Source organism: Cryptomeria japonica, chromosome 9 (assembly GCF_030272615.1).
Source record: "Cryptomeria japonica chromosome 9, Sugi_1.0, whole genome shotgun sequence".
Classification (NCBI taxonomy): domain Eukaryota; kingdom Viridiplantae; phylum Streptophyta; class Pinopsida; order Cupressales; family Cupressaceae; genus Cryptomeria; species Cryptomeria japonica.
In genome coordinates, this window is record NC_081413.1 from 280,282,476 (window position 1) to 280,307,636 (window position 25,161).

Consider the following 25,161-nt stretch of genomic DNA (forward strand, 5'->3'; position numbering starts at 1 on the left):
TTATTGCTTTCTATGCTTCCTCTTCCCTTTTGTCTATTTTACTGATGCTTTCCCTAGTGTGCCTGTCTTCTCTTTTTTGAGGCTTTTTGCCATAGCTAGTTTTAAGATCTTTGATCTGTGCATTTGAACATGAAACTCTTTATTCTAGTCTAGATTATGCTAAAATGGGAGAACTCATACCTTTAGTTTGTTTAAAACTTTTTTTCGCTCGTCCAACCATGTTAATGCCACACCTTTCCTTGTGAGCATGTCCAATGGATGTGAAATTTGAGCAAAGTTTTTGATAAATTGGCAGTAGTAGTTGACATGGCCCAAAAACAGTCTGACCCTTATGATGTCTTTTAGGGCTTCCATCTCTACTATTACTCTTACTTTGCTAGGATTTGTTTTCAATCTATCCTTGTAGATGATATGTCTAAGGAGTTTTCCTTTAGGTACAATGAAATGACACTTCTTTGGATTTAAAGGAAGTTGTGCTAATCTGATTCGATGGGTACTTGGTAAGGTGGAGTTCTTGCCTTGTGCGAAGAGTGCTTGTGTACTCTCGATTTTCAAATTATATGGGCATTTTTTAATTGAGTGGTCTAGGACTTGATGGATATTATAGAATAATGTTTTTGGAGATTTGTTTTAATCTGTCTACATTTGGATTCTGTGCTCCAGAGTTCTTTGCTTTCTTTACTTTTTTCTTTTCTCACCTTTAGTTCCTTAATCGTTGTATGGTTCTAATCCATTTTCGTTGTCTCTTCTCAAGGCTTGCATGGTTCTAGATTTGTTCTTGTTGTTATAATCCAAGCTTTCATCATCTTCTCTAATAGGTTGAATTGGGGCCTATTCCTGTAACAACAGTTTTGAGATTATCAGGCCTACTAATTCAGCATGCATGTGACATAATGATCTATACCTATACTTGCTGCCATAGACCTCTCCATCTGTAAATTTTTAGTGGGACTACTGCTGTTGCAATTTTTCCATCTACTCCATTTGCTGCACCATTCAGCACTATCTGGCCACATCAATGCTGCGTCCTCCAGCACTTTTTGGCTGCATTCTACTTGTGATTCTAGCAATGCTACCACTCAGCACACCTTACGGGGCTAAGATTTCATTGGAGAGAGCTGAGATTCAGTCTCTATCATGAGAACCAAACAAGCCAACCACTTAGTCACACCCCTGATGACTCCTTGAATGTTTTTAACACGCCCTTAAAGACAGATTGTGAGGCTTAGTAGGAAAGTGATGGTGGAAGTAACTAAATAATCCTCCTCATATTTACAGTTGCTTCCTTTGTCCTAGTATTTGTTTTTGACTTCTTTCTGCAAGATTATGGATTTATTGTATTCATCCATTGTATTCTGAAGTTGTCAAAATTTTCATGTTCACTTGAAACTTTGGTCTGCAACATTTGATAAACAATCTCTTATTTAGAACATTTGCTAGAGGAATCTTGAGCTTGGAGATCAACTCTTTCAACCTCATGTTTTATATGCACACTGAGGCATTCGTCCCTTGCATGGTGTTTTAGATCTGGATGACAATCTTGTTTCATCTGAAGGTAAGTTAAAGTCTCTCTCAGAGGCTTGCCTTAGCTAATCTCACGTAGCCATCTCAATCTTGTAGGAATACTCCATTCCTACGCCGTCTCCACAGTGGATCCCAGGATTGGCATCATGTGGAATATGCAGATCCATTCCAGGGAATGTGCTATAAATGTAGGTGGGAACTTACATACACAGTCCATATTACATGAATAACACACAACTATCATAGTTTAAATAACACAGAAAATGCAAGAATAGGATATCAATAACACAATGATGTAAAATTGTAGACAACAAATATATTTTCATTGATCCATTCCTTGCATCTGCATACACATCCCTATCAATTGTATCCTACAATGTCTAGGAATGTGAGAGTCCTAGGAGGACAAGTGCAACAGTTGGAGAATGTTCCACCACCCATTGGGACAATGCGCATAACAAAAATTAAACTAACATGTCTCTTAACACATAACTTGTATAAATCACAATACAATTACTCCTTGTTTCATTCTAGATGACTAATGAAAAATTAGAAGCTTGCCCATGAATATCACACATAACATAAAACATATTTAACCATTTTATTCATCACACAGACTTGTTACAAGATTTAAGACTAACTCTAGTACAAAAATAAATGGTGCCTATATTTACCTTGCTTCAAGGCTGTTTGGGGTCCCTGCTGGGGCTCTAGAAGACACTGGAGGGTTTGAGGAACATGTACTGACCCCTGGAGGATCTGACAATGATGTTGATGTAGTTTCATGTTGCAGGGGCTGAGGTAGATGAACTGCTTGAAGATGATCTATGACTGAACAATGTGTTGACCTGCTCAAGATCTGTCTTTGCCCACCATCTCTCTCAGTTTCCATTTTGAGGAAACCCATTCTTGACATACTACATGCACAATAGACTTATAAGAGTTTTAGCACATTTGTGATGGCTACAAGTTATTCCTTGGGCTGATTATCTAGTCTAGTTAGAGTGTAATTAAGAAATGCTTCCTTCTCCTTGAAAACAAATTAAATGAGCAATAAATGAGTATAGCTGAGTTGTAATGTCACCATTTTCCAAATGAGTCATTGATCGGAGACAGTTAGCCTCTTTTATTTTTGTAGGTTAAGTTGGGTTTTTTAAGGGAATAATTAATTAATTAAAAGATGAACCTTGGTTATTTTAATAAAGTGACTTCATAAATGTCAATGGAAAATTATAAAGGAGGTCACTTTATGAGAGGAAAAATGAAATAAAAGAAAATTAAGTAATTCTGTCAAACATGAGTTATAAAAGGGGTTGAAAGCCAAAAATAAATTCATTCTTGACTTGTTATTTTCTTGGAGAGCTTTGAGAGCTTTTGCTCTCGGTTCAGAAAATCCTTGGATGAAAACCCTTGGGCTTCTTGGTGGATTGGATGGAAACCCATTTCAGCCAACCTTGGTGGCTTCACACAGGATTCAGAGGTGCTTCTATTGGATTGGATTGGTTTTGGTGGTGAGACATCTACCCTAGCCAATTTGCAGATGGAATCATATAGGTTTTATGTAGGTGTTGAACGATTGAAGATTGTATAATTTTTCGGAGGTTCGTAGGCAAATGAAAAATTAATGTCTTTTCTGATTTTGGTAAAATATTATTATTGGGACTAAATTTTAAGTGGATCACTTGGTAGAGTTGGGTGCCATAACTTGAAGATTATTGTTGAGGTGTCAGAATTTGTATGGTTGGTGTGATATATATTTTAGGGATTCAAATATTGCTGGGCATGAGATTGTGTTAGATCTGGACGTAGCTTTTATTGATATGCTAGGCATGGGAGAAAACAGTGTTTGGTATCTTTCTTCACTGGGTGTTTGACATCTATCTTCTTGCTGGGTGTTGAAGTTTATATTGTTGGGTGTGAGTTCTTTTTCTCTATTGCTGGGCGAAAGTCTCTTCCATTGCCAGGTTCTATTGTTGGATAGATTTGAGGTGAATAGGGAGTGATATTGCTTGTCGTTGTTTCTGTTTGAGTGTGGCGTGGGATTTGAAGACATTAACAGCAGTGTGGGATGGAGGTGTGGTAACCTGGAATTCCACATACAGCTAGTGCAAACTTTGGAGCATTCCAAACGATTGAGTGAGTTGGGAGGCTAGACACATGGTATGCCTTGATGTCTTAGCAACAACAGTTAAAGGGAATGTTCATTGGCTTGGGTAAGAGGTTAGAACAAAATATAAATTTATTTATGTACTCTGATGTATATAACAGTAGTCTGCAATATTTGTATTTCCTCATTCTCATGTGCATAAAATGTATGACGACTGTTCTATGAAATGCTTTATAATAAAGAATGTTGCATAATTGAATCTTGTTTGAAGACCCAAAGAAAGGCTATCTATCAGCAAATGGAAACTCTCAGAAGAATACACAAATTGTTTGACAAGATTCTTACACATTGAAAGATTGGAAAATTGTAAAATTTTGGTATAGAGTTTGGTCCGGATCTTTACATGAATCTACCTGATATTTTTATAAGGTCTGATTTGGGATTATTACAACATGACATCAGTGGCAACAAATTAAAGACAGGTAATGGTATTTGTTAACAAAGACGAATAATGTGAACATAAGATTTAAACAACTTTAGAAGAAGTTGAATACTGAAAAGCTAGCATATGTCAATATTAGAGCATCTTTGACTACAGAGCTGGAAAAAGGAAATGCTACTCATGAGATTGTGAAGTGGTTGAGGGAAATATTGAGAAAGCAGAAGTCTAAGAATCTGGACAGGGCTCCATGTGGAGTTGTTTCTCTACAGTTAGCTGAATCTACAAGCTTGGTACAAGAACTTGAGCTTGGGCAGCCATTGCAATGGTCGTTAATGATCACTGTTATGTAGCTTGCTTCCACATTTGCCCTAGATGCTACACATTGACAATTATTATTTGAGTTTTGGCAGTAATTTCTTCGAGTCTATTCATGAGACCAAATGTAGGCGTTGGATCTAGCATTGTGGATAATAATTTCTGTTGTTATGTATGGTCTTCGGTTACTTGAGTTAATAAAGTGTTTATTTGACATTGTATTTTGAGCAAGAATGTGCCTTTGTATAGGTATTTAATCTGTGGGAGTAGTCATAGTCATCTCTACTTGTGTTTTGTATGAGCAGTGGTTTCTGACCAACACATTTGTAGCCAACAATTATAAATTTATATGATTTAATGGAAGTCCCATGATTATTCTCATTGGTGTTATTGTTTGTCACTATTTCTGGAACATATATGTACATGCAAGTTTTGATAAACAATGAAGTTGCCAAGTTGTATTACTGTTATATGTTGGCCATCTTTGTGTATATTTGTCTGGTTTTGTTGAGCAAACTTACACATATTTCCTATTCTACATGTGGCTACCATGTTTTTCCTACTCCAATGACATCTAGCAAGCTCACTGTTTTAACTTTTAAATTAGAATACGATTGCAGTATTTCATGGGAACTTATATGCCATCAATGGGCTTTGTCCTGGAAGTGAGTTATGAAACTTTTGTATGGTACCTTAGTCACCGTGTTCGCTGAATTTTCGGCTTCAGATTAAAAAATCGGCGAATTTATAAAAACTGTATGAAATTCATTGAAATTCGCCTTAAATTCGCAAAGGTTTTTCCCACCGACAGTTTACCAGTTGATAATTTCCATTGGTAGGTATGAGGGCCGTCGAATATTTTTAGGGCTGCAGGCTGATGTGATGCCACCAGTAGGATTTGTGATGGCCACGTCGGGAAAGGCCAATGCAACTTGTTTTAATTTGTAACTGCTTTTCCAATAATATGCTGTCCTATTAATTTGTACGAAGCTTTTCTAAAGAATATATGAACATCAATCATATTAATTTTCCCGCTGCTTTCCCAAAAATACATTGTCCTTAATATATACCTTATATTAATAGTTTAATATATTATATTAACAAATTTTTTGCTTTATTTTTTTTAATATATTAAAAATTTAATTTTTTAAATATTGAATTTAGATTTTTAGTATTAATATTTAAAATTTAACAAATTAAAATTAAATAAATTTAATAATATTTATTTTAATAATTTTGTGGATATATTATATATATTTTTAAAAAAATTAAATTTATATAGAGTGAATTTAATAATGAATTTATTTTTGAATTTTTTGTCCTGTCGAATTTCATCTGAATTTTATTGTTGGCGAATTCGAACTCGAACTCGAACTCGAACACGGTGACTTAGTATAGTACCATGGTTTTCTCTCTTCAATCTAACATTTAAACACAGATTATGATATATTGTAGATTAAATTCTCCATTCAAGTGTGATACTCTGATTTTCAGTTCAAGTGCAATACTCTGATTCTCCATTCAAGTGCGATACTCTGATTTTCACAGATTATGGTTTTGGCTAAGTTTTTCACTAGTGGTATTTAATTATTCAAACTAGCCATTCAATGTTACAGGAAAGTTTGAAAATAAGTAGAAACCTATAAAAATGAATCTGGCTACAATATTAGGCGTTTTTGCATTGATGCTTGACACTTTTTTGCATGTGCATTGCTTTAATTTCCATGGCACTTTGGATGCTGGCTTGCAAACTATATCTTGATTGAAATTCTGGGTGAAGAAAACACACTTCTTAAACTTCAAGGCATCTATAACAGCATTCTTCATGCACATGCTTAGATTCAAGTTTAAGGCCAATTCATTTCTATAGACTGATTATGCAAAGAAAACTTGTGTAGATACTTTGTTCTGGCTTGTTAACAAGGTGAATCTTTGAGATGATTCTGGTATCTGATGATACTGCTTGTTTTGGTAATCAGGTGAAAAATATAAGCATGCGGGGAGGCGAGTTGTGGTGTGCCTTGGAGTATTTTGATTTTCCTGGTGAAAGTATGTGTCCAAGAATATTTTTTGTTTTGTAGACTAATAGTTTACTTTATATTTTACTATTGGAGTTGTCCTTGCAGCTTTGTTTAGGAATAACAAAAGATCATGGACCTTTGGCCAATTTTGCAATTACAATATCTTAGTTCCTTATAAAAATGTGTAGTTATCTCTTTTAAATTATTGAATTATACCCTTCTTGATTTGTTGAGGTTATCCTGTCCTGTAGGTGTATATTGTTGTTGTCTTGTAACTTGAGATTTTGTCATGTGAAGGATAACACCGTGTGACTTTCTGCTGCAAGTATACAAGAAAGAATTGCTCTATCTTTTTTATTTCACGGTATACTTATTCAACATTAATCATGTGTAAGATACCTCAAAGATTTGCACTCAATTTCTGCCTTCGACCCCTCCAACTTTTTTTGTCAAACAGATTGCGTACTTCATGATTTTATAAGTTTTGTTTGCTAAATTTTGTTTCCAAGTTTGTAACACGTTGTAGCATATAGTGAAGTAACAATATATTTGCATTCAAATGACAAAACTTACAAATAGAAAGAACTGCTGATATCAACCAGATTCAATATGCATTTATTGAAATAGCTGTTTAAACAAAGTACAGAAGTAATGGTCTGATTTCTGACCTTATGAGCAGACTTAGACCTTCATTACAGATCTTTACATTGTGCATGCCTTCCAGAAATAATCTGAGATAATATTCAGCCACCAGGAAGCTTGAAAACGTCTGCAATAATTCCCTTACAGTGCACTTTCCAATCCTAAACCTCTGCTGTAGCAATTGAGCCCACAAGACCAGATGTCTTCAGTATGCAGTCACAAGTCTGTCCCTCATTCTCCTTCCAGAACACTCAGATTTGCTCAGCATCCCCACAGAAAGGTAAATTGATGCCCGTTTATGCATATTTATCAGTTAAAGATTAACTCAAATCTGCTAAATAATGATGCACAGCAGTCATTAAACCCTCACACCATTGTATTCAGACTTTCCACACTAGCGGTAAAGGTGTTTACTCAGTCAGTTTTGATTACAGGGTCCTCACGCTTTGTGTCAGTTTTGAAAGAGTGGAAGTTAATGAGTTGGCGAAGAGAATCTTCCAAGTATGACGCATGGCTTAGTGCATTTAATGAAACTTCTAAATTTGAGCTCGCTCACAAGGGAAGTTTCTTTTGCATGGCGCAGTGATTGGGAAAGTATGACACATCATAAATTCAATTGCTAATTTGATGCCTCCTAACTTAGCAGGGCGATTTGAAGGTTTCTATATAAGCATGGAGAGGCATTTCATTTCTCACGTGCAGGATTCAGGAAAGAAGAATTGGAGAAGTGAAGAGTGGTCATACTTAGTTTTTGTTCTCATCATTTCCAAGGTGCTTTTCAGGATGGCGTAATCAAGCAAGGCAGCTACCCTCTCCAGGCAGGCATTGATCAAAGCAGAAATGAAAGGTTTCCTTCCTCATTCCTGGATGAATTCTAGATGGGAAGAAATCAGTGATACTAATTTGGGCACATTCAATCTGGCTGCATTCAAGATCAGAATGTTCGGGACATCAGAGCATAGTCCATCACCAACAGCTGTCAAGATTGTCAAGAGCGGAATTGTTGCAGCAGCTGGTTTTCCTCCTACTATTCAGTGTCCAGACTTGATTTTGGAGTGTGCAGAACTTTATAATTTGGAGCGGAAGATAATCTCAATATCAGATGGCAAGTTGCTAGCAACATTGACTTTAGAGTCAATTGGTGAGGCTTTCGGAATTCCTTCACACTATTCCATGACATACATGACCAGCAACAGAGCTAAGGCAGTATATGAAGCAGGTCCTGCCAGGTGTGCTGATTTGATTAATAAACAGTGGTTGTTGAAGCCTAGGATGCATGCTTGCAAGATGCCAAAGACTATCACTATCTTTGAGTTCAAGCAGGAGTATGTGGACCTGATAAACATGTTGAGCAGAGTAATAGGGTGTTCACATTCTGTGAACTTTGAAACTTGGATGTTCTTCTACATATGCGAGATCATGAATGCAAATGGGCTAGTTGACTAGGCTAGATTGATCAGTCATTACTTGCATGAACAATTGAAAAACTTAAAAGAAAAAAGGTGCCAGTCCTTCTTCATGAGCTCCTACCTATTCTATATGCTTGTGCGAAGGGGAGGATTCGATGGTCTGCCAGCAAGAGGAATCATGGGTTGTGGGCCAGTGCAGCTGAAAGTACATGAGTTTTATCCCCAGTTGCATCTTCACAATGTTAGTTCTTACAGGTTGGCGAATGACACCTTCACTATGTACTTGGCATGACTTATGCAGAAGAAGTTGCACATAAGGGTGTCGCCGCAAGCAAGTGCCCTGGTCCAGAAGTATGGAGCTACATTCTTGCAATTTCCTAAAGTCACCTACATCAGGACGCAAGGATTCTCATTCCAGTCATACAAATTGCCAAGATATCCATTAGACAAGCTCATGTTGTTGGAGCTCATGAGGCAGTTAACTGCCTATGATCAATTGCAGAAGAAGAAGAAAAAGCAATCAATTGAATTCCCAGTTGTCTTGGGTGACTTCATGGAAATATGCCCAAGCTTGGAGGCCGTTGAGAGTGTAGCAAGGGAATTGGCATTCTATCCCCGGCCATTTTATACATCTAGGGCCCAGTATGATCCTTACTGCCAAATCAGGAAGGTTGCTGGCGTCAAATTCATACACAAGTTTCACTTAGAAGATTATTGGGTGGGTGCCGAGGATGACCTTGAGGTCCGGAAGAAAATGCATTCCAGATTGCCCCTTGACACCATCAGGTTAAGTGAAATTTATCAAGTGCCGGATCAAGGGAAGGAGGATTCAGATTTGGTGCAACCTGAATTTGACAAAGTAAAAGATCAGCCCATTCAGTTGCCAGATTGGTTAGAGCTTGAAATGGATGATTTGAATGTTTTGGCTAGACCAGTGGTGAAATTCACTACGCACTGGATTGACCGACAGATAAGGAAGTTGACGGAAGGAATGTTCATTTGACATATCAACTAATGGGAAGTCTAGATTTCCACAGTGGGGCGACCGAAGGCTCTTCATAGGCCTAGGTAGGAGGGGAAGTCCGGATTGACAAAGGAAAAAATTGCCCCAAAGAGACCAAGGACAGCAAGGAAGAAGGATATCCAACAGGAAGTTCCACATGAGGTTCAACAAGAAGTCCAACAGGAAGAATCTCCACAAAAGAGAGAAAGGACAGAGAGGGAGCGTTCACCGGCGGGTTCCTCGAGTGTGCAGGAGGTAGAGATGTTTTCACATCCAGCAGGTCCACCTCTAGAGAACATTCCAACACCAGTTATACTCAGCATTAATGCTTCACAAGGACACTATCAGCCAGGAAGACAAAGACCAGAAAGTCCCTCACACCAGGAAGAGGCTCGTCAGGATAGCTTCATGGAAGTTATCCTTGGCGAAATGGAAGAAGAGTCACAAGAGCAAGAGCACGTAGAGGTTCATAGTCACTCCATCCCTGCTCCAGATTGGTTTGTAGGAAGGTTGAGAAAGGAACTGGAAAAAGAAACTGATCCAGCCCGAGAGTTGGAAGAATTGTTGAAAAAGATGGATCAACCAGCAGAAAGGAAGGCTCCTTTGAAATTCTCCAAGGTGGTAAGGGAAGAGTCTGGATCCCGGACCCTGCACATTGCTGAGCCTGCAGTAGATAAAGACAGGAGCGAAATCAGGTAGGAGGATTATGTTATCGGACAGATTGATCTTGGCCATGCTTCCACAGGTCAAGTAATGGGAGACTTTGAAGAATCTTCCTTAGCCATGAGGGAAAAGATGCTGAAATCAAAGGCGAAATGTAAGCGGCTGAGGGAAGAAAATAGAGCCCTATGTGAGTACATCAGGAGTTTCAAAAGACCCCTTACGGAGATAGGTCCTTCATTCACCCCTCCTTCCTCCCTTCCTAATGAAGTTGTTGATGATGAGGAAGTTATTAGAGCGATGGTGCAAAATTCTAGGGAATGGATAGAAGATGTTTACATTGAAGCGGGAAAATTCATCAAGGACTTGGCTCAACTTCATTCAAAGTTCGTGGCCCTCCTGAGCAGATTGGAGACAACAGAAGGATTGTGGGAGGATGTGCACATATACCAGGACTTAACCATTCCGCGGCTTAGGGCTCTGACGAAGATTCTATTACAAACTCTGATTGATGGGAAAGTAATTCAGGAGAATGAAGCTTATGACTTTCCCCGATGGTTCTATGCCATTTGCTTAGGAAAGAACACCTTCGATAAATTCAGCGTAGAGTCCTTTACTTTGAAAGATTCCATCAAAGGGGTGTAGGAGGAAATCATCAGTGCAATTGAGGCATTGTTTGTAAGGAAACTCAATGACGGTGGAATAACAGTGAACTCCCTGAAATCTCAGTTGCACGAGTTCTTCGTAGTAGGTTCATTCCCTAAGGAACATTTTGCAAATGTTTCTTCATTTTCCAGTATAATGAAGAAGACACAGGAAATCATGATGGAGTGGGAGAGCTTCTTCTCCAAAAGCGAGGAAGTAATTGCTTTGATGGAATTCGACATTGAAAATGTGCCAAGCGTCTCCATTGGAGAGTTGGAAGCCATCGTCAACAAATTCATTGCATACGCCATAAATGAACGTGATAATGGTCGTCCATTCTTGGACGAGAATCTTTTAGTTGAATAGTGGTGGCATATTTACTGCTAGGGGCATTTTGACTAAGTGTGGGTCCGGTCAATGCATGTCGCCATCGCATGAGGAATCTTCTTGCATGCAGCCGCCTTATTTATGATTCTATGACAGATTCTCTGTGCATGTCATCATCGCATGAAGAATGATGGGCATTTATTCCTTGCATGGAGATGCTTATTATATTTTGGGCGTGATCGGTATAGTGGGGTGCATTTAATGCACTTGTGGGCGCTATTTTTGGCTCATGGAATAGTTGTATATGGGCTTTATGGGATATTTATTGCTGATTCCCACCTTGTTGCATCTTGAGTGAAGAATCTTCTAGGGTGAAACCCTAATTAGGGTTTGCATGGCTTGAGGCCTAAATAAAGGGGTGACCCCCCTCATTTGTAAAGGGAGGAGAGATTATTATCTGAGATTGTTGCATCAGGATTGTTGAAGTAGCCAACTTAATACATTGTTCGATTTTGATGGTGTATTCTTGTTCTATTTTAGCAATCTGCATGGTCTTGCTCTCTTCAGTTAGATTAGATTTGCTTACATGTTGTTAGGAGAACTGGATTTGATTGGAGTACTTGTTGCAGAATCCGAGCTTATACTTTTGGTGTGCAGCTGATTGTTGTATACCGTGCAAAGTTAGCCTGAGCCTTTTGTTATGTGTGTACGCTTAACTTCGATCATTAGTGAAGATTGTTCGATCCGATGGTCCATATTGGTGATCTGAAAACCCTCTACTCACCCTTTGAAGATTGCACTGCCTTCGCGTAGTTGTGCTTTGCTGGCGAAGCGAAGCGTGGTTTGATTTTGCATGAGTGATCCCGTCTCGTGTTCTTAGCATTAGATTAGCTTTAGCATAGTTCTCTCTACCCTACTCTCATTTACTTTCTGCATGATTCGAAAATCAATAATCTAAAGCTAGGGCTTTCATTGCAAATCATTCGTATAGAAATCCTTGAGCTTGCATGAGTTTTCTTCAATTGAACACACATAAGGCCCCTTGGGTTAACAACAAACCCATCAAACAACTGAGTCACATCCACGCAATAGAGGAACCTTAGAATTAGCCGTTGGAACTTTATGCAATCTTAGCATACAAACTAATTTTGATCAAGAGAGGATAAGATGACCGCTGGTAACTTTATTCTGTGTTCGACGTTGTCAAAAAACACATCAACAGAACGAAATATTAAAGAGCGTCTCACAAATCGGCCTCCAAGGCCGAAATGTGAGACAAGGTTCAAATCTCCCAAATCACGCAAAAGTGTCATTTAAGCTGAAAAAGGTGCAAGCTTGCAAAATGGCTCAATAAGCCGAAAAGAGGAAAAGAGACCAAAAAAGCGATTAATGACTAAGTTCAACATTTTTCGTTAGATTTGTAAGAAAGGAGAAACAACACAATCCATTCCAAATGCCTGAATTTCTTTTGGCAAGGGGGCGAAAATATTGGCTAAAGGAAAATCATGTATTTTCACTTTAAAATACCGATCTTAGAGGTAAAGGACGTTTGTTTTAAGAACTTTGCACAAGGCAAAAAATCACACCATTTTAGCAAAAGGGCTGAATTTCATTAAAAGGTTTAGGTTCGGTGATTCCCCCCCCTTTTAACAAGAAAAAAATTAAAAGCAAAATCTCACACTTTAACTATAAACGCGTGAGTTTCATTTTATGAAAAGGGCATTAGAAATATGAGGAAAGGATCACATATGTTTTGTGTCAAAAGCCCGAAAATCATTAATGTAAAAGGGGCGTTAGAAAAGGCATAATCGCCCAAAACCTCCCAATTGGCCGAATTAAAATCTCTCAAAAGGCCCCTTAGGCCCAAAATTCAAAAGGAGTGCCTTTAACTTAAAATTTGAAATCTTGCAAAAGGTCGCGATGGCCCGAAATTCGCAATGAGCAAACATTGTGATTTTAAATATGTTAATGCATTAGTAGCTTCTGCAAGATAAGACTTTCCTAACACTTTAATCTCCTCTATTATGTTTTGGTTTACTCATCTACGCTATTAGATTATCTGATTTATGCTTTCCGAACTGAATATGTTTATCAGATTGTAACATTGATCATGATTATGATATTGACATTGGATAAATATGGATTAGATCGACGACTTGCTTAACATAGTTAAGCGTCGGTCTAAATGCTATTTGTTATCGGGATAAACATTGATTCGGGCCATTAACAAAGCATCATAACTAACACTGTTTCAACCGAGTGTTAAGTATTAATGTTAGTTACCAAACATAACCGAAATCGGGATGTGCACCGATCAATAGGTGCCTTGATCGGTCATGTCTAAAAGACATGACCGGTCAAGACATCTATTGACCGGTCTTCTAAAATCATATAAAGCCCGACATGAATCATTTGGAGAAGACATAGAAAAATATTAATGATCTCTCTCCTTCTGCTTGCAACAAAATAATTAGATTATTAGACAATATAATCATATAAAATTCTCACATATATAATATGTTCTTTTATTGCAATTGAATAAAACTTTACATGGTATCAGAGCCAAGTTGATTGAACTTGAGGCTATTCAATTTTGTGAATAATTTAAGAACAGGGTTATATACTACATCACATTTCTCCAATGGCCAGCGCTATCAGATTCGAAGACAGACTCGAAGGTGGCGATGATTTTTCAGCCTGGAAGTTCAGAATCCAGATGATCTTAAAGGAGAACAAAGTGGATTCATTTGTTCAAACTAAAAATGATCAACCTGAAAATGAACCTGACAAAACAACATGGATTGAGGGAAATGAAAAGGCCATCAAAATAATAGTTGATGGTGTGAGAAACAACATAATGCCCATCATAAGAAAACATCAGACAGCTTGTAAAATGTTCAGAGCACTTGAAAGCACATTTGAGATATCAAATGCAAGTCGAACTCTGGCATTAAAATGAGAAATAAATCATATCACCATGAATAAGGTGTTGTGAAATATGGATCGAAGAATAATGACAGCGATTCTGGAAGACTGATTGCCGTGAGTTATAGATCGTCTCCATCATTGAATCTAGTTTAAATACAAGAGGAAAGGTTGCCTACGTAGGGACATGTCCCTACGGAGGCAACCGTTCATAACAATTAGTTTGTTTATGTTTAATTTCCAAACTGTATGCTCTGTTAATATATCACACTCTAGATGATAACCGATTTACCATCAGTTAGATTCACGAGGGCTATATCTTAACACTCCCTCTTAGCAGGAGTGGATCTAAGTAATTTTCTTGGGAGCATATTCTGTCATGACTTCCGACACAATTCGGGACAACATTTAATATAGTCTTGCCATGACAATAAACTCAATATCATGATATCCGGCTCAGTTCGGGACAATCACTTAAGAAGTCAATCATGAGATGATCACATACTTTAGGATCAAGATAACCAGCACAGTCCGGGACAACAACTTAATGTAGTCAATCTTGACACTTGGTCAACTATTGTCAAGATCGTCACCTTGAAATAGTAACCTTAAACATAAGAAGATCGTCATCTTCTTGAACACAGTTAGAATATTGCAATATACATTTTATTTATTTTTTCATGAACAAATTACACATGGTAGGAATTTCATCCTAATAATCTCAATTATAATCTAGTCATACCAAGTTTACTTCTGAAGTATTCTATCTTCAATCTTGCAAGTGGCTTGGTGAAGATATCAACATTTTGTTCTTCAGTACTGATGTACACTAGTTTTATGACGTTTCGATCTACCATATCTCTTATGTAGTGATAAGGGATCTCAATATGTTTGGATCGATTGTGAAAAACTGGATTTACTGAGAGCTTGATACAGCTCAAATTATCACAGTGAATTATTGTTGAATTCAAAGTTTTTCCAAATAATCCAAATAATACCTTTCTTAGCCATACCACTTCACGAGCTCCCATGGAGGCTGCCATATATTCTGCTTCGGTGGAGCTTTGTGCAACTGCTGATTGTTTTCTGCTGAACCAAGATATCGTAGAAGAACCAAGACTGAAGCAACACCCTGTAGTACTTTTCCGATCAGTGGTACTTCCGGCCCAATCAGAATCAGAATATCCTTCAAGTTGAATCTCAACATTTTCATACCTTAAGCCAAGTCCGATTGTGCCTCGTAAATATCTTAGAATGTGTTTAGCATCCATTAGATGTATCTTCTTAGGTTCACACATGAAGTGGCTTAATACATTTGTAGCATAGCAGATATCAGGACGAGTATTTACCAAATACATGAGTGAACCGACGATTTGTCTGTAGAGTGTGGGATTTGTAGGTTTTGAATCTTCTGCCTCAATTTTCAGCTTGTGCAAATTAGTTTCCATTGGTGTAGCTAATGGCTTACACTCCATCATCCCAAATCTAGTTAGAATATCTGTGGTGTACTTTCCTTGATTTAGGAAGATGTAGTTTTTCTTCTGCCATACTTCTAATCCCAGAAAATAATGTAGAAGCCCTAGATCCTTCATATCGAATTCTGCTGCCAGATCTTGCTTACATTTCTCAATGAGATTATCCTCTCCTGTTATCAAAAGATCATCCACGTAAAGGACCAATATAATCATATTGCCATTTGAAGCCTTGAAGTAGATGTTGGGATCTGCTAGGTTCTTGGAGTACCCTAGTTTGGAGAGATAGTTGTCTATCCTTGCATACCAGGCCCTAGGTGCTTGTTTTAACCCATAGAGAGCTTTCTTTAGTTTACAAACATAGCAATTTTTATCACGTATGGTGAATCCTTCTGGTTGTTCTATATATACTTCTTCTTCAATTGAACCATTTAGGAAGGCAGTCTTTACGTCCATTTGGTGAATTTTCCATCCTTTGGATGTTGCAATTGCAATGATTGTTCTTACTGACGTATACCGGGCAACTGGGGCAAATGTCTCTTCATAATCAATTCCTGCTTTTTGAGAGAATCCCCTGGCCACAAAGCGAGCTTTATGTTTTTCAATGCTGCCATCAGATGCATATTTGATCTTGAATAACCACTTGGATGAGACAACTGATTTGTCTTTTGGTCTAGGCACTATATCCCAAACATCATTCTTTAGTATAGATTGATATTCTTCAACCATAGCATCTTTCCAAGCTTGTTTTGATAAGGCTTCTCTGACATTTATTGGTTCAGAATTTGTGAGTTCGGTTAGAAGTGCAGCATAACATTTTAGAGTTCTTGTTCTCTTATTTTCTTTGGAAATTTCATTTGGTTCTACATTATTCTCTTCAATCATTTTCCTTACCCATAGAGGTCTTTTCTTGTTATTGAGTGTTTCAATATTTTCATCAACAAGAGGTTCAGAAGCTCTTATGATGTCCTCCCTCTCAGTGTCTGAAGGTTTGGAATTTTCTATGATATTCTCCCTCTCAATCTCAGTTATGTGATCTTCTTCTTCTTTAGTAATGTTATCATCCTCAGGTTCTTTGAGTGTAGTGTTTTCTTCAAACTTTACATCTCTACTTATCTCAATAGATTTTTTCCTTGGAATGTAAATGTGATATCCTTTAGTATTTTCACTATAGCCAATGAAGATACCTCTTTTTCCGGATGGTTCTAGTTTTGTCCTCTTTTCTTTAGGAACATGTATATATATGGGACAGCCAAATATCCTTAAATGACTTAAGTCTGGTTTGTTCCCTGTAAAAGCTTCTTTGGGAATTATATTTTCTAGAACTGAGTGCGGACATCTGTTTTGAATGTAGACTGTTGTATTTGAAGCTTTTGCCCAGAATGAAGTGTGTAAGTTTTGGTCATGCATCATGGCTTTTGCTGCTTCAATTATGGTTCTGTTCTTTCTTTCTGCTACTCCATTCTGTTGTGGATTATATGGTATAGTATACTCCCTCTTAATCCCAACAGAATTACAGAAGTCTTTGAAGTTGTTAGATGTATATTCTCCCCCATTGTCGGATCTTAACACCTTAATTTTCTTCCCTGACTGGTTTTCTACTAGTGCCTTGAATTCTTTGAACTTAGATAGTACTTCATTTGAGTCTTTGCACTTTAGAAAATATATCCATGTTTTTCGAGAGTAGTCGTCAACAAAGATTATGTAGTATAAGGATCCAGTTAGGGATGGTGTTGACATGGGACCACATAGGTCTGAGTGAATTAGTTCTAAAATAACTTTTGATTTGTGCTCACTTGAGGGAAAAGAAACTTTCACATTCTTTCCCAAGGCACATCCTTTGCAAATGCCTGTGTGTTCAGATTTCAGTTGGGGTAGTCCTGAAGTAATCTTCTCTATGTTGGATAGAGCACTATACCTTAGGTGTCCTAATCTTTCGTGCCATAATTCATTATTATTTGAAACTTCAAGATTTAGTGCTTCCTTTTGATCACTGCATAGTTTGTATAGGCTACCATCTCTTGAACCTACTGTTATGGCATTTTTGATATTTGTATTTTTAGTGCTTGGATTTCTCCTTCTTCATTTGTCCCTAATCCTCTTGAGATTAGTCGAGATTCCTCTTGAATGCACTCATTCTTAAGTTGTTCAAATTTGGGTAAGGGGGGTGTTCTGCTAATACATTGAATGTAAGATTCCCATGAAATTGGTAATCCTCTTAGGGCTATGAGAGAGATTTCTTGATCATCTACCTCATTTCCAATAGTTTGTAATTGGTCTTTTACTTCAGATATCCTTGAAAAGTATGTAGATATTGTATCATCTTTATTCATCTTTATGTTTAAAAAAAGTTGTTTCAAGGTTAACATTCTGCTCGCATTGTTAACTTCTTATGTATTTTTAATGGTTTTAAATACTTCATATGCTTTAGGCAGTCTGGCTATAGATGGAAGAATATGATCTTTGACTGAGCCAATAATTATTTTCTTTGCTTTATTATTACGCCTTTTCCAGGTAGATTTCTTTGGTTCATCATTTGGCATGTCTAGATTTTCTTCTATGTAAGACTCTAATTCTAGTTCTTTAAGAATGGCAATAATTCGTATCTTCCAGGAAACGAAGTTGGAGGCTCCTTCGAGTCTATCTTCCACTCTCATATTACTTGACATTTTGAATATTTTCTTAGTCGGACATATCCTCTGCGTATATAGCCTCTGCGTTGATTTGTTATTTACTTCCGATAAATGCTTATGAGTAATATGGCTGTCTAATTTATTCTCTTAATATGCTGGCTCTGATACCATGTTGTGAAATATGGATTGAAGAATAATGACAGTGATTCTGGAAGACTGATTGCTGTGAGTTATAGATCGTCTCCATCATTGAATCCGGTTTAAATACAAGAGGAAAGGTTGCCTACGTAGGGACATGTCCATACGTGGCAGTTGCCTCGTATGGACATGTCCCTATGGAGGCAACCGTTCATAACAATTAGTTTGTTTATGTTTAATTTCCAAACTGTATGCTCTGTTAATATATCACTCTCCAGATGATAACCGATTTACCATCAGTTAGATTCACGAGGGCTATATCTTAACATAAGGGGGAGACAATCAATGCCTACTTTATGCAGATATCAATTCTAAGAGATGAACTAGCAACTCTGGATTACGAGATCCAAAGCAATGAGTTAACACTCATTGCTCTAGATGGGTTGCCTAGTGGATGGAGTACATTCGTCCAAGGCATCAGTGCAAGGTCCAAGTATCCTAAGTTTGAAAGATTAAGAGACGATTGTCTCCAAGAAGAATCAAGATTGAACAAGATGGGAATAAAACAAAAGAACATAGATGAAGACCTTCAAGTTCTAAATACTAACACAAATAAGACAACCAAGAAGAAGCAATTTAGAAAGAGGAAGGGCCATCAAGGCAAGAACACTTCAAAGAGAGACCTATCACATATTCAATGCTATAGGTGTGATAAGTTCGGGCACTTTTTAGCACAATGTCCAGAGAGAGCCAAACAAGCCACATTTGCCAGAGCAGGAAAATCTAAAAGAGAAGATGACTCCCAGAACTATGTCCTCTACTCAACACTTACAAGCCATGCATCAAATAAGTCTAACTCCTGGGTGATCGAGAGTGGCTCATCCAGACACATTACAGGGTTTAGAGAAGTGCTAGACTCCATGACAGAGGATAATGATGAGGAAGTAACCATTGGAGATGATTCCTCACATCCGGTTAGAGGAATTGGTTCCTGCACCATCAAACTGAAGACAGGCATATCATTGCAACTCGAAGGAGTACTATATGTCCCCGACATCAAGAGAAATCTAGTCTCCATATCAGCCCTAGAAGATAACGGATACAGCGTAACCTTCATGGACAACAAGGTGTTGGCTTGGCCAATAAATTCTTCCATCAAGAAAGCTAAAGTCATTGGTCAAAGACAAGGCTATTTGTATGAGCTGTGCACAGAGCCCAACTTAGCCCTAATTCATGAAGCAACAAATGCAAATGAGGTCTGGCATAGAAGACTAGGCCACCTGAATTATAGAGCTTTATCATCTATGGGAAACCTTGTCACAGGTTCACCTGAGTTGCAGCAATATCATTCAGAGGCATGCAAGGGATGTGCCCTAGGTAAAAATATCAAGGGTGCCTTCCATAATAGTACTAGGAAGACAAGCAAAGTTTTAGAGTTAGTTCATTTTGATGTATGTGGACCCATTTCCGTTCCCTCTCTAGGAGGATGTTTGTATTATGTAATATTTGTTGATGACTACTCTAGGAAAACTTGGATCTACTTTCTGAAGAGTAAAGAATCAGAAGAGATCCTAAGTAGGTTTAAAGAGTTTAAATCCTTGACGGAGAACTACTTAGGAAATAAAATTAAAATCCTAAGGACTGATAATGGGGGGGAGTACAAATCAGAATTATTTAGAGATTTTTGTAAAAACTCAGGGATTAAGAGGGAGCTAACAATACCTTATAATCTTCAACAAAATGGGGTAGTGTTGTGACCATTTCACACATCGCCCCATCGCAAATGGGGACCCCCTCTTTTCGCTTGTTTTCATTCGTTTTTGCTTTCGTTTTTAGGATTTTGTTAGTCAGTTAGTTGTCTGGATTTAGGGTCAAGCCTTAGGGTTTTTATTTTGTCTTTTCAGGCCAAAATCTAGTCGTTTTTGAGAGCTTTTGGAGCTTCCTTTTCTAGGATGCAAATTTTGAATGCAATGAATTTGCCAGAATGGTCTAATGTTCAATTGGAATGTTGATGCAGAGCTTAAATTTGTCTAAGTGTTGAGAGCCAAATGTGAATTTTTGTCCGATTGAATATTTTGACCTTTTTGATTTTTGATCCTGGGCATTGGAATTGATTTGTTTTTGCCTTGTGAAGTGTTAAAATGTGAAAAATCATGTTATTTTGGCCTGTAGGAGCAAAATCGCTCCTGTCCCTCAGTGAAGGACGGGAGCTCGTTTTCAAATATCTCATTATTCCTGCAGGGCCCAGACAAGTTTCGAGTTGGAAGTGATGGAGAACAACGAGATCTTTCCATTGAATATAAATTGAAGATTTTCATGAGCACAGAAATGCCTCCAGGAGGAAAATCGCTCCTGTCCCTCAGTGAAGGACCGGAGCTACAAATCAAATTTTGCCTTGTCCTTGCGAGATTTCGACAACTCGATGATTTGAAGACGTCCAAAGGGAGATGCTTTACCAAATGAATATAATTTGAGATGCAAAAATGGAGGAGAATGGTCCACAATGCAAAGTTCGCTCCTGTCCCTAAGGAAGGGACCAGGGCGAAGTACCTTATAGCTCCTGTCCCTCTCCAAGGGACCAGAGCGATGTCCTTCATTAGGCAAAATCCAGGCAAAAACCAAGGCAAGTTTACGTTCAAAAGCAAGAGAAAGCATGAGACGAACTCATTGAATACAAATTGAAGATTTTAAAACGTCCACAGGGGTCCCAAAAGGCCTAGTTCGCTCCTGTCCCTCAGGAAGGGACCAGAGCGATTTTTGGTATAAATGATTTTCTGGCTAAGTTACAAGCAATGTTAAGGCATGGACGAATGGAGTGGAGTATGACGAGTCCGTTGAATATAAATTTAGAACCTGACAAAGTGAGATAAGAGCCACAAAAGGAGGATCGCTCCTGTCCCTCTCCAAGGGACCAGGGCGATATAGTGAATATATTGCTTTTCACTCAAGTTTGAAGCCGATCCAAGTCAAGACAAGGTGGCAAAGGACATTTCAAGGCGTCTTCATCAAGCACAGGCACTCGAAGATCGTTATAATGGAGAGATTTGCACTCTAAGACCTAGATCGCTCCTGTCCCTTAGGAAGGGACCAGGGCGATGTTGGATATATTGGCCACTTCATGCAAGTTTTACGTAAGGACAAGATTTTGCAGGGTCTTAGAAGGTCCATGGTGCCTTTTGAAGATGGTATATAGAGATTTTGAACGTAAAATGATCATCATTTTGAACATGGAGACCATATCGCTCCTGTCCCTCTCCAAGGGACCAGGGCGATTTGCTTTGGACTCTTTATTTTGCTTCAAGTTCAAACTAAGTTAAGACTTCACAAGGTTATACAAGGTCCAAGGCGTTCTTTGAAGATAACATGCAAGTGTTTTGAACGTCCAAACATTGTCAAACACGCTAAAGGACTCATATCGCTCCTGTCCTTTGGACAAGGACCAAGGCGATCTCATCAAAGGCACTCATGTTCCTTCAAAACGAGGCAAGGCGAGGATAAGCAAGGCAAGGGACGGCGTTTGGAAGACATCACAACAAGGATCGAAGTTAGAAGTTGCCAAGGTCAAGGAGAAAACATGGATCGCTCCTGTCCCTCTCCAAGGGACAAGGGCGATGATCCCTTTAAACGTCCAAACATTGTCAAACATGCTAAAGGACTCACATCGCTCCTGTCCCTCTCCAAGGGACTAGGGCGATAAACATCCAAAAGGCAGCCATGAACGCATGCAAGATGATCTGATTCGGAGGACCCATTAAAATGATCGATATTGAATGTGGAGATGAAGGAGTTGAACGTAAAAAATGCAAAAATCACGACCAAATCATGGATCGCTCCTGTCCCTCTCCAAGGGACCAGGGCGATGAGGTACGTCCCTTTCATTTTCATAATTTTGGCGCGAAATAGACAATTCGAATTTCCTTAAATGCTAAAATCGATAAAAAATTGAAAATCCTATTTAATTTGGCATTTAATACGGCGTTGAACATTTATTAATTATTTTGCCTTTATTAGAATCGAAATTTGCAAATTAAAAAACGTAAGGCATTTAATAATTACTTAATTAATTAATAAAAAATCGCATGGAGCGCTCATTTAAGGGAGGTCGGCCTTGTTATTTCATTTAAAATCATTAAAAAATTGTTTTATATCCTCAAGTCGGCCTAAGGGATGAATGCAATGCAAGCGCTATATATGGAGGGTGAGAACTATTATTGTCATATCATTATTTTTATCCTTCATGTGAATTAAGGAGAAGCGAAGATAGTGCGAAGTATTTCATGTGTGGTGCGAATTTAATCCAAAGGTGGCGCTAGTCTATCAAAGGGTGGTGCGTTATTTGAAGACTTCATTGGAGCGAATTTACCAAGGATCGAAGACCACGTCAAAAGGGGCGAGACTTGGAAGATTTGTTTGGGCGAACTTGAAGGTCCATTTGAGCGAATTGTCAGAGGTGCAATTGAGGATCGCGTTTAATCCAAGGGTGGCGAAGTGGATTTTCTTGAGGAAATAACATTGAAGACTATTTATACCTCAATTTTGCCTAGGCGATCTTTTCCTTTTTGCATTCTAGAGTTAGCTCTCTATTGAGGTATGGCGATTTGATTTTATTGTTTTATTCATTCATCGTCATATTTTAAGTTTTGGAATTTTGAATTTTTGAATTTCTGAGCTCAATCGTTGTTTTTTAGGAAATGATAACTCTAGAGACTTATCATGACGTTTCCTAAAAACTTCTCTCTCTAATCTACGTTATTCATTGCAAAATCTAGTTCTTATATTGAAGTGTTGTGTAGGTATGGCGACCCCGAAGGCGGGAGCATCCACCAGCCGCTCAGCTCTCATGAAAGAAGATCAGAAGACCGAAGAGGTGGAGACCAAGATCGTGTCGAAGTGGAGCAACATTGGAGATACAAACTTGGGGAACTTTAGCACGAAGAAGTTTCGAGAGGTCCCCTACATTGGCAAGCCATCACCTGTCGCCCGGAGAATAATAGAGAGTGGCATCATTAAGGCGGCCGGTTTTCCTCCAGCTATTCAGTGCCACGAATTGATGATCGAGTGTGCCCATCACTACAATCAACAGTCCAGGATTGTGTCCAATGAGGGAAACACTTTGGCGTACCTTTCAGAGGAAGCTATAAGTGAAGCTTTCCATCTTCCAGAGCACAGGGACATGATATACAAGAGCATTGAAGGAGCCAGATCAGTGTACGATGATGATCCAGATGCTTGCCTAAGCATAATCAACAAGAACTGGCTACTCAAGAGTCGTCCCCGTCTAAGCAAGGTATCGAACACACCGCACCGGATTGATTTCCAGGAGGAGTACAGAGATTTGATTACTATGCTCAACCGAGTTACAGGAGCACCTCATGCCTTCTATTTTGAGAAGTGGATGTTTTACTTCATCCAGGTGATTGTTCAAGGAAAGGGTACGATACATTGGGCTAGGATAATTAGCCATTGCTTAGACGTACAGTTGAGGAGACTCAGGGCTACTAAGTCCTTCCACATGAGTTCATACGTCATCTATGCTTTGATCAGGAGTGTTGAGTACGCAGGACTACCTCACAGAGGAATGATTGGAAGAGGACCCGGCGAGGTCAGAGCTTGTGATTCCTATGCCTACTTGCATCATCCGCCAGGGAAAAACTACAAGTTAGTTAATGATACCTTCACGATGAACATCACAAGGACGTTGCAAGGAGGGATTCACAACAGGTTATCTCAGGATGCCCAAGAATTCATCAAGAGGTACGGTGCTTGGTTCATTCAGTTTCCCAAGTTCACTTACATTAGAGTGCATGGATGTCCTTTACCTCCATACATGTTGCCGAGGTATCCGACAGACAGAATTGTGTTACTTGAGGTAACAAGGCAGTTGGCAGCGTATGTGAAGGCATTCAGACACAGACATCAGAATGGAGTTCAGGTACCTATTATTTTGGGTATTTCAGTTGAGGTATGTCCTAATGTCTTAGCCATGGATGACGCAGAGAAGGAGTTAGCCTTGTATTCTTTTTCATCTTTTGCTTGGAGAAATAGTTTTGATCCACATGGACATTTAGAGGAGACAGTCGGTAGAAGATTTAAACATGAGCACCAAATTGAAGATTTTATGATGAACCTCCTAGATGATCTCGAAGTGAAACGAAAGATACATTCTAGATTGCCTTTGGATTTCATCAGGAAATGCAGGATTTACAGAGTGGCCGACCAAGCTCAGGACAATGGCAGGCACATCCAGTCTTCCTATGATAGAGAAAGCAAAACAATAAGGTTGGATTGGAATGAGCCCGAGGCCGTGGATTTAGATGATTTGATGGCACCAGTTTTGTCTTGTACTCGCAGATGGGTAGACGTTCAGCATCAGAAGTTGAGAGAACAAGGCATAGCTATGTCTTTTACTTTGGAAGAGAAACCAGCGGAAGGTGGAGCAAGCGTGAGTGAAGGCAATCCTAATCCTAGGAATTCAGGTGAAGGTAACCTTCGATGTGCCAGTGAGGGCAATCTCCATCTGAGAGGTTCGAAGAGAAAGGAAAGATCAGAAAAGAAAGAGCCTTCCAAGAAAAAGCAAGGTGCCAACAAAGATCAAACACCAGGTACTTCTTCCATACCAGAGGATAGAACGATTCGAGTGGAAGAGTCCATGGAGTCGATGGTACAAAATGACAGGCAGGAGGAAGGACAGGCACAACATGTTTCATCAGATGGATCTCTCCAAGACTATGATTTAGAAGAAGATAATGAAATAACATCTCCTCCCAGACAAGAAGAAATAGTACATAAAGAAATTCAAGTTCAAGAGACAAGATCAAATATCCCAGATTGGTTGAAGGAAAGATTGACTAAGGTGATCGTAGTTGAGGACGAGGACAGTGCAATTGATTTAGAGAGC

General features: G+C 38.6%; 1 protein-coding gene across 8 annotated transcripts in view; it reads left to right on the forward strand.

Annotated features, from left to right (window-relative positions):
* LOC131048618 (uncharacterized) overlaps window positions 1-25,161 on the forward strand; it is a 244,342-nt gene that overhangs the window by 58,285 nt on the left and 160,896 nt on the right. For all 8 annotated transcript variants that reach the window (XM_057982650.2, XM_057982646.2, XM_057982647.2 and 5 more), the window contains exon 3: window positions 6,368-6,437. In XM_057982650.2, coding sequence (XP_057838633.2) covers window positions 6,368-6,437 — 70 coding nt within the window. The remainder of the gene's footprint in view (window positions 1-6,367; window positions 6,438-25,161) is intronic.